Source organism: Alligator mississippiensis, chromosome 2 (genome assembly GCF_030867095.1).
Source record: "Alligator mississippiensis isolate rAllMis1 chromosome 2, rAllMis1, whole genome shotgun sequence".
NCBI classification, from domain to species: Eukaryota; Metazoa; Chordata; order Crocodylia; family Alligatoridae; genus Alligator; species Alligator mississippiensis.
Window position 1 is genome coordinate 171,181,887 of NC_081825.1, and position 10,578 is coordinate 171,192,464.

At 52.1% G+C, this 10,578-nt stretch overlaps 1 protein-coding gene across 8 annotated transcripts in view; it reads right to left on the minus strand.

Annotated features, from left to right (window-relative positions):
• AGBL2 (AGBL carboxypeptidase 2) overlaps nt 1-9,733 on the minus strand; it is a 52,655-nt gene extending 42,922 nt beyond the window's left edge. For 5 of the 8 annotated variants that reach the window (XM_019498784.2, XM_019498788.2, XM_019498786.2 and 2 more), the window contains exons 1-4: nt 9,626-9,732; nt 9,245-9,308; nt 6,853-6,996; nt 1,900-2,088 (exon numbers count right to left, since the gene is read on the minus strand). In XM_019498784.2, coding sequence (XP_019354329.1) covers nt 1,900-2,088; nt 6,853-6,996; nt 9,245-9,308; nt 9,626-9,655 — 427 coding nt within the window. In that variant the 5' untranslated portion in view covers nt 9,656-9,732. Of the gene's footprint in view, nt 1-1,899; nt 2,089-6,852; nt 6,997-9,244; nt 9,309-9,625 lie in introns of all 8 variants that reach the window. The other 3 variants (XM_059722411.1, XM_019498787.2, XM_019498789.2) reach the window with 3 other exon arrangements.
• Nucleotides 9,734-10,578: the final 845 nt, after the last annotated feature.

Sequence of the window (10,578 nt, forward strand, 5' to 3'; positions counted from 1 at the left end):
AGCTCCTTAGCTCCACCCCACTCCCCTCTGCCCTTTCTGATCACCTGTCTTCTTACCCTAACACAGGAGTGGGCAAAATGCAGCCGGCGGGCCAGATGCGGCCCACCAGGCTATTCTATCTGGCCCACATGCCCCCTAAAAAATTAGAAAACTAATATTTATCTGCCCTGGGCTGCCAGTCATGTGGCCCTAGATGGCTTGCCAAAACTCAGTAAGCGGCCCTCCACCCAAAATAATTGCCCGCCTCTGCCTAACAGGACACAGGGCCTCTTCGTTAGCCATGTGCTGGCTTACTGCTCTGTAGCCTGCACTCATGGCATGCATCCAGACACGCGCGGATGTGTGGTATGTGGCACTGCAGATCTGTCTGCAGTGTTGCACACCACACATGCTGGCATTTCCTGCACTGCTACTTTGCAGCATGCTGTAGGGGTTTGACCCTGAGAGATCCCAGGTTAAAAAAAAAACATGCCTAAAAAAAGCAGGGCAGTGCACGTGGCAGCAGTACATGCCTACCAAAACCAGAGCCTGGCCAGTTGGAGCCATGCTCCAGCTGCCAGCCAGGCTCCCTGCTGCAGGCCTACCAAGGTTGCAGTTCCCGGAGGCTCCCAGGCCCCAGGCGAGGCTGCTGGGACCAACACAGTTACTGGGCCCAGCCTCCCCTACCCCACCCAGAGTAACGTATCGCATGCCACAGCACACATGGTACAGGCATTCATTCCCTGGGGACAAGTAGCAGTGGCACAAGCTACTTGTCCTTGTGGAAATGCATATTCCTTGCTCATGGGGACATGCCCACATAGCCCATTCTCTATATTCTATAGCTTGTCCTCTGCAGCACTGCACTCTGTCTACTTGAGTAACAGGGTTATGGGTCCCTTACACTACCTACAGCTAAAAACAAATCTCCAAGTGCTACAGAGACTATTCAGTGCAAAGGAGAAATAAAATCCTGGTGTCTAGTCCTGCAATATCTCTGCTGGCCTCTGCCACCTGTTGAAGCAGTACAGCACAGCATGCTGTGTGCAAAACTGCTATGACTATAGCTAGAAAAGAGCACTGATCTCTAGACATCAGGTTACCAAGATGGGACTGTCAAACTAGAGTTGTGAGGGTCAGAGAAGAGCAAAAGCAAAACAAAACTTCTGGTACAGTGCACTTTAACTGTTTGATGGGTGTGATTATCAAGGAGAGGGAAACACTATGGAGTAAGACGTAGGCTTCTCACCCCAGTAACGGGGTGAAAAGCATAAGGGGAAATTTTAGTTGAAATATCAAGGGAAGTGGCAGTAAAATGTAGCAAGCTGCTCTGAAGGAAACCATCTATGAAATCCAGTATATTTAGATATGGGGAAAAAGCTTAAGACTGCACCTCCTGGTTTAGCATTAAAATCTATTATAGGCATTAATAAAACTGACCATTCCACAGGTTCTCCTGCAGCACCCCCTCAACCCTATTAAAAGCTATTGCCATGGAGCTCAGGCAGAGAATGGACTGAGATTTTCTTGAGAACTCCATTCCATGTATTTAGGCAATAAGAGGAGTAACACTGAAGTCAGGTGCCCAAAGGTCATGAAGTTGTTTTAAAAATCAGATGTTAAACTATGTCAGTCTTTGTATATGACACCTGGCAGTAAAGCCCTAAGAGGTCATGTTTCCAAGATTTTCTCAGCACCTGCAAGTGCTGGAAACACCTTTTTTGAGAAAGGAAGTCAGGATTTTCTTGTAATTATGTGACTCCAGGAATGTGACTTTACAGTTCCCCCATTTTGTGGGGGGGGGCCTGATTTTGTGCAGGTAAAGCTCAGGGACCTTACCACACTGGTAAATTTCACCACAAACCACCAGACTTTTTCTGCATGACATGCATTAGTAACAGTATGCAAGGGCCAGATTACCAATGTGCTGGATTTGTTCCTTGATGACTTCACACTCAATTGGCCACTGTGGTGCCTGAAGGAGACTTCCTGAGGTGGGAAGAGTAAAAAGCCCCCGAGGTTCCCTCAGGCATGGAAATCCCAGACTTTCTGGATGATGAACTAGAACCTGTTTGTTCTTGAGAAGCGCTGCCTCCAGCATCAGAGAACCTGCAAAGGGAATCAAGAGTGGGTGTTGTGATCTCCATTGCAATATAGCACCATGACCTGATTCCAGCAGTACAAACATGCTGCAATGCTGACTCCAGTGCTGCTAGGAAAGGCAGGTGCAGCAAGAAATGCACACACTAGATCCAGCCACAGGCAGCAGAAATCATCACAAACCTGAGCTCTGTCATGGCCAGCGGGCAATAAAAAAGCCAAACACCATAACTCTTGGGGACCTGCTGCCTACGGTAATGTAGCCAGAAAAGAAGAATAGGAAATGACTCATATCAGAAAACAAGAACAGGAAATGTTCCTTGCCCCAATCCAGGGATTGAGGGGATTGGCTGATGTGTGAAGCCAGATTCCCCTGTACTGTGGGAATTCACCCACACTTTAGCCCATCTGCTCCTGGTACAGAGTGTCCTCAGCAGAAGGAAGAATGCAGCTCTCTCTGCACACAAAGAAAAAGAGCCATAATCACAGGAGGGAGTTTGGGGCTACACTTTCCTTCAGAACTCTGTTCCAGAAACCAATTCCTTGTTAACAAAGGCTGAAGAAAGGATTGTTATGACATCCCAATACACAGCCTACCAAAGCAAGCCACAGAAGAATGCTGGGACATCTTTGTCACACTGCACTTTTCCGTTGCTTGGCTTTTTCCTTATCACTGTCAGTAGAAATGCACTGTTTGTAGAGGTGCACCGATACATCAGTCCAATATCGGATGAGCACTAATATAAAGAAAAATTGGCTATATCGGAAATCAGCCTGAAATGGCCGATAATTTGGCCAATAAATGCTCATGCGAGCTGCCGCAGCGCAGCACACAGGCAGCGAGCAGCACAGTCCAGCAGCTTGGAGAGCTGACTCCAGCTGGTAAGTCTGGTGTGGTGGAAGGAGAGGGGGAATGGGGGGCAGATCAGCACCCCCCCCCCCATGGTGAGGGAGGGAGTGGGGCTGAGGCTGGGGTAGGCACTGCCCAGCTGGGGTGGGGTGGGTGCGGGACAGAGCGGCGGCTCATACCAGGGGGTGTGGGGCAACTCCAGCTGCTGCTCCCACCGCTTCTCCGGGAGGGCGCAGGGGGCCTGTGCTCCCAGATCTGTGCAGGGAGAGGCAGGGCAGGGTGGGCTGCAGCTGGGACCAGTGGCTGTGCTATGCTGTGCTCGAGGTGAGCAGCAGTGGCAGTGGGAGAGACTGCAGCCACCCCAAATTTCGCCATAGTCCCCCTGTAGCCCCCTCCCAGCGCCGCCACTGCCTGTCCTGAGCACACTGTAATGTAGCACAGCCCCCGACCCCAGCCCACAGCTGCAGCCCATCCTGCCCCACCCCGCACAGATCCTGGGGCACATGCCCCCTCCCCCCCGCCCCATGTGCCCTCCTGGACAAGTGGCACGCAGTGGTGGAAGCCACCCCCCCACACCCCCCCAGACAAGCTGTGGCTCCGTCTCACAACCGCCCTGGCTGGGCACACCCTAGCCCCACTCCCTCCCTCACCATGGGGGGCGTTGATCTGCCCCACCACACTCCTCTCCCCCTCCCCTTTCACCACAACAGACTTACCAGCTGAACTCAGCTGTATCAGAAATTGGATTAGTATCAGTTTATATGCCTCCTTAAAAATCAACTTTCAGTATTGGCCCCCAAAATGTCTATCAGTGCACCCCTAACTGTTTGGGAAGCACACTTTCCCAAGCAGGCTGAGTTAGAACAGAGCTAAAAGAACCTGCCTGGCACTACTGCAGCACACAGACACCAACACAGATTAGGCTGGGTGATGGCAGACCACAGATCATCACTGTTTAGAATCTGAGGAATCCTGGAAAGGTCTGTAACATGGCTGGCCATAGGACCACTTAGAAAAGGAAGAGAGGAAATTCAGGAGCCCAGCACCTAAATCACAATTCCCTGTGCCCAGCATCCCCATCCCCACCAGCCCCTCAGGCTTAGGAAGAGCTGGCAGAAGACAGGCATAAGTTCAGCTTTGTCTCTATCACACTATTCCTAAGGCATGGATATAAAGGGAGAGGACAGCACTGTAGACGGATCAGTGGATCCCAAGGAAAAGAAGATCTGTCAAGGCCACATAAGGCAGAGCTGGAAGTAGAAGCTAGGTATCTACAACAGTAGTTCTCAACCTTTTTAGTCTCTAAACCAGGGGTGGGCAATTTATTTCGGCTGGAGGGCCACTTAACAAGTTTTGGTAAGCTGTTGAGAACTTTATGGGGAGCCCCAACTCTTGACAGGTGCCCCGCCCCCTCATTGCCATCTTGGGACCTGAAGTCCCACCCCTAACCGCTGGCCTTTGCCACTGGAAGTCCCTCTCCTTACTCCCGGAAGTACTCCTTTGAGGGGGCGTTACCATCTTGGAACCGGAAAAAAATCAAATTATATACTAAAAATCAAACATCTACTATAACATTTTACAGGAAACCCTCACTATTTGCTGGTTCAGCATTCGTGGTTTCAAATATTCGCAAATGCTAAACCCGCTTCTTAAATACACTTAAAGGAGCTCCTTGGGAGCTCTGTCCTTGCCGTCGCTGGGGTCCTGCTGCCGCCGCTAGGCTCCCGCCGTGCTCCCACCATCGCCAAAGCAGCCCCCACACAGCCGCCAGGGGCACTGAGTTCATGAACGCAGATGACGTTCATGAACACAGTGCCTTATTCATGGATTTCGCCATTCATGGGGGATACAAGAACGTATCCCCCACGAATGGTGAGGGTTGCCCATATTTCAAAAAAGATTTTGGTCCTGATTTATGTGTGTTTGCATAGTGTACATAGAGGTGACTGCATAATAGCTTAAAATAAAGTCTTACTCTTGCATATTGTGCACGGGGTATGTGGGGTGTAATGGGGGCTGGGTGTGGGATTTGTGGGCAGGGGTGTGGAGTTTGTGTGGGGGTGTGCACGGGTGAGTGTGGGGTTTGTGGGGTCGTTTGTGAAGGGGTGTGGGTGGGTGGGGGGTGGGGTTTGTTGAGGGGCCAGTTGGGGGGTGTGGGTGTGAGGTTTGTGGGTTGGTGTGGGGCTCTATGTAGGTGAGTGTGGGCCCCCTGCCACATGCCCTCCCCCCTCCCACAGCAGACAACCCCTGCTGTCAACGGTGGCAGCAGCAGGCAACAGGCCCTCAGGGTGCTTAAGACCCGCAGCAAGCAGAACCCTCTAGCAGTGCATGGCTCCAGCTGAGTCCTGGGAGCTGCACGTGGTGGCACGAAGCCGGCCCAGCCTGATGATACACAACTCCCTGTGGTTCCCAGTCTACATGCCATCTGTGCTGCCATGTGTGACACCTCGCTGGAGTGCTGGAAGTCCTATGTGAAGCATGGAGCCAGCCTGGCCCAGCCCAATGGTACACGACTCCCACTTGCAGTACCGGGAGCCCCACGTGCTGTCATGGAGCCAGCCCAGTCTGGCCTGAAGGTGCATGCCAGCAGGCCAGGCCGAGCCAGCTTTGTGTCACCACGTACAGCTCCCAGGAGCCACGTACAGCTCCCAGCCAGAGCCGTGTGCTGCCAAGGAGCTCTGTTTGCTGTGGGCCATGAGCGCCCCAAGGGCCTGCCACCTGCTGCTGCCATTGGTGGCAGCGGGGGCTGTGTGCCATGCGGGGGGGAGGGCGTGTGGTGAGGGGGCCCACACCCACCCACAAACCCCACACCCCTCCCCCTCCTGCAAGCAGGAGCTCTCCTCCCCTTTGACCAGCTGGCCAGTCATGTGCCATTGCAATCAGTGCCTCCACATGGGGCTCCCAGCTGGAGTGCCCCATGGAGGTGGAGGCACAGAGCCTGCCTGGTCCAATGGTGTGTGATCTCTGAAAGCCCACCTCCTGCTGGCAACTATGGGCCTATAATAGTTGTTTTTTTGGAGGGGGGCCATGGGCTGGACAGAATGGCCTGGTGGGCTGGATCTGGCCTGCAGGCCATATTTTGTCTGCCCCTACTCTAGACCCCTCTATAACATTTCTGAATTTGGCAGCACCCCATGTCAAAAATTAAACAATTAAAAACAGAAAAATAATAGAGCAATTCTTCTGTTGCAAAGAACTCAGAAAGGCCACAACAGGTCAAAATGCTTTTGACACTGTGGATTCTGTGGTCACTGGCCGCATCTACATGAGATGCTGACTGCACAGTAGCCCAAGACTACTGCGCAGTAGCATCACCTGGTAGAAACCATGACACGACTCTATTGCGCAGTAGTCTTGAGCTACTACACAGTCAGTCACAAAAAAGTCAATTGTCAGCGCTACTGTGCAGTAACTCGGGTTACTGAGCAGTCATTTAGTACTTGTTTATACAAGTACTAAATGAATGTGCAGTAATGACTGTGCAGTCAGCATCTTGTGTAGACGTGACCACTGTCACCAAGTTACCTTGCAACTTCATATTATCAATCAATTCAACAATTCAGGGCACACCAACTGCCTCTCCCCAAATGTCACCAGTTTCTTTATGTAACTAATGGGTAGTCTCAGGTCTAAGTGATGTGATATTTATGCATTCCTACACATCCTGAGTGAAAGTTGCTCCTTGGTTACAATAGTATAGGTTGAGTTGGTCTAATATTTGAGTTGGTCTAATAAAAGAGAGCAGATTTACCCAAAGATCCTTGGTTACAATGGCACTCTCTGCAGTGGGTGGTCATAACCCATCATTTACTATGAACTCATTTTTTCCCTTCTATCATCTTTTACCAATGACAATAGCTGCAGAATACAGCTACTGATCTAAAGCATCTCTGCTTCTTGTGCAGAACCTATTGCCCACTTACATATAAGCTTCTTCTTGTCCTGCAGAGAATTTTGGTTTGATTTATTACTCTCCTGGAAGCCATCCTGCTTCAGCAGGCAAGTAGAGCTCTTCTGCTGGTGCCCTGAAGGCAGTATGGAGTTGTTCTGCAGTGCTTTCTCCTGTCCTAAGAAGGGAGATTGCTGTTAATGCCATGGAAGCTCCATTTCTTTGGATATTAGACTGCACAAAGTGGTGTAAGAAATTATCTGGCACAGATCTCCATGGGATGCATTAGACTGGATCCAGCAGGGCTTTCCACTTCCAGTTACTATTATTCTGGGGAAAAGTGAGACACAGACTGATGCTTTGTCAGTTACTCTCAGGGAATTTCAGTCTATGGTCACTGAGAGTTTATTTCTTTATTCAATTTATATGCTGCCCTTCCCAACAAAGGCTCAGGGTGGCTTAGAATAAGAAGACAGAATAACTTAAAAACAGGAGAGTGACAAGAGGACCAAAACAGCTTAAAAGAGAACTAGAACATCAAGACAAAACAGAACCCCCCAAAGCAACATCTCATCCTAGCTTTGTTTGGTGAATGCCTGCCCATATGGAAAGGTCTTATAGCCCTTCTGAAAATGTCCAGGCTCAAGGTCTGGTGAGCCAAGAGAGAGAGGAAGTTCTAGAGTGGAGGGGGACCTGCCAAGAACAACCTCCTACACATTTTCACCAAGTGGATTTGGAGGACTGATGGTACTTATAGCAGGTTGCTCTTGGCTGACCTCAAGGGATTTTGATGGGACATAAGGGACAAGGCAGTCCCTTAGGTATGTAGGGCTCAGACTGTTTAGGGCCTTACAGGTCAACCTTGAATTGATCCCAAAAAACTACTGCAAGTCGGTGTAGATTCTGGAAAACTAGAGTTATGCGCGCCTGGTGATCCACCTGCATCAGAAGGCAGGCCACCACATTCTGCACGTGCTAGTAGCCTCTGGACAGCCTTTAAGGGCAGACCTATATCGAGCACACTGCAATCAATAGTCTAGCCTTGAGATTACGAAGGCATAGATAATGGTGGCAAGATCAGAGTCTGAAAGAAAGGGTTGCAAGCCTTCTCATTAGATAGAGATGCTGAAAGGTGCTCCTAGCCACAGGTGCCACCTGAAGATCCAGGTGTATTGAAGGACCCAGCAGCACCCCAGGTCTGCAAACCTAAGTGACAAGAAGAGGCTGCACCCCATCAATGATAGGTGTCCCAATCCCATGCCCTCAAGTCATGTGGTCTGCCCACTACTATTATCTGTGTTTTGTCTAGATTCAGTTTCAACTGGTTTATCCATATCCAGTCCCCAACTGTAGTCAGGCACTGACATAGGCAACACATAGGCGGGGTAGAGGGCGGCATGGGGGGGCATGTGCCCCCCCGAGATTGGCCTTTGCCAGCTGGGGAGTCAGGGGCGATGGCTGGTGCCTCCCCCTGAGGTTGTGGGGGTGCCAAGAGATGCACCGGCAGCACTTCTGGGTTTGCCACCGGCACTTCCACCAGTGGCAGCAATCAGCTGCTAGGGGACTCTCCCCCTGATGATTGGCCACTGGTGCCCACCCCCCCAGTATCAGGAGGCACCAATCACCCATGGGCACTAAGTAAGGCCAGAGACGGGGTATTATCAGTATACTGATGGCACCTCACTCCAAATGTCTTCACAGTCTCACCTGATGACTTCATGTACACATTAAACAGGAAGAGCGACAGGATGGGGTCCTGGGGGAACCCACCGGAAAGGTCTCCAGGGAAAGATGGTCACTCGCCCATTAGAGAGAGACAGGATTATAGAGACACACAGGGCTATATGGGGTTGTTCCACTGAAAATGAACCCCTTGTTATGGCAGACACAGAAAGAGACTCAGTCTACAAGACCCCTGAACTCTCCCATCCAAAAGACTTTCCTGTAGCTACAAGAAGCCACGTAATCAGAAATTCACTTTTATTTGGGACCAGAGTCTTGGGCTCAGATCCCACCAGGGTGCAGGCATTTTCTCCAGAGCTGTTAGCATCCAAGCAAGGCATGCCAGAGGCACTGTTCAATTCAAGCCCACATTGTGCTTTGAGATGGAAAGACCTGTCTGCTAGAGTCCCGCCCCCAGCCTCGCAAAGGCAAAAACAACTGCTCTTTTCTGAATCCTCATATTCCTTATGTGCCTCTGCGGAGCCAGGTCCCTGCAGTGCTCACCCCGTCTGCATTACTTTTCCATGCAGAAACGAGGAACAAAAAAAAATATTTAAAATGTAAAAAGTGCAGGAAAAATAACACTGTAAAAAGGGAGCAGGCTCTAAGGAGTCATGTGAAACCCAGAGGCACGGTTTTCCTGGCTGAGGAAAATGCCTTTCCTCCCAGCTGTGACTTCAGCCCACGGGGGCACAGGCTTTTACCTTTGAAGTAGCCGTAGTACCGGAGGTGGTGGTACATGAAGCTCTCGTAGGGATCTGCAAGCAGCTGGAGAAGGGAAGGACGGGGCACATGAAACAGGCAGTGGCACCCCCTTGAGCGAGGACTGCACCGGCCGGACACCTTCACAAAGTGGCCAAGTGCACGGGCAGGCCCCGCGCACCAAGCAGCCCTCAGCCCTGCTACCACGCTCCCCAGTTGTGCGCCCCACACCTCGCCATGGGGCGTGACACAGCCCACGAGGCCGAGGGCCCAGCAGGAGGCGCCGCCCTGGCAGCTCCCGGCCCCGCGGCCGAGTCTGTCACGGGGACCTGGGCCACGCGCCTGCGGCCGCCCCAGCCCGGCCACCCCCGCCCGGCTCTGACCTCGGCGCCTGGCTCCGGGGCCGGGCGCATGGCGGTGGCGGCGGCCGAGGACGAGCGGACACCCGGGCACCAGCAGCCCCCGCCGGGACGCGGTATCCTAGCAACCGGGGGGGCGGGCGTTGGGGACAGGCTCGCTCCTCATTGGCTTGGGCGCGCGTGCGCGGGGCGAGCCTGTCGACGCCGCAGACTGGTTGCAGCCTGGGCCGAGGCGGGGAGTTGCGTGCTTTCTTCTTCCCAGCTCCTTCTTCCGTTTCCCTTGCCTGAGCCGGCCCTTGCCCACATAAGGGCCCTTAGTGATGAAGAGTGAGGCTGGTAGCATTCACAACTGTGTGTTTACTAGGACCGTGCAAAATAAGATCAGGCAGCCAGCGCATCGTCCGCAGTAAAGACCTGAGATTAGGCTGGGATGATGGGGCAACATCCTTCTCTAGCCACCCCCCAAAACACCCAGGGGGCACCTCTGACCAAGTCTGAGCGGGCGCTGCCTGCCCAGAAGCTCAGCCGATGCATGCCAGTTTGCCCGCCAGTAGCCCCTGGGCCCGTGCACTATGTATTTAGCACTGAATAAGGAACAATGAGTTTGGACTGAAAATCACCCCAGATCACACGTTTCCACCATCAGGGGACTCTCCCAAAGAAGCGTGGGCAGAGTCCTACCCAACCCAATGCTCAATTTCAGAGTGCCGGCCTGACAACTGCCAGCCCCTCAGGCCTGTGTAATAAATACATTGCCCCAAATGAGGAGCTTGGTTTTGGATGGGATTATGAGGCAAAATCCTTTTTGGGTCACTCCAAAACACACGTCACCACCTCCAGCAGACTCTTGTGATAAAACCTGGGAACAGCATTTCCCAACCTGATGCTTGGTTTTTATGTACCCACCTGCCAACTGCCAGCCCCGAGACCTGTGGGCTATTGACACTGTTATTCACAGGCATCAACTCCATGGGTGC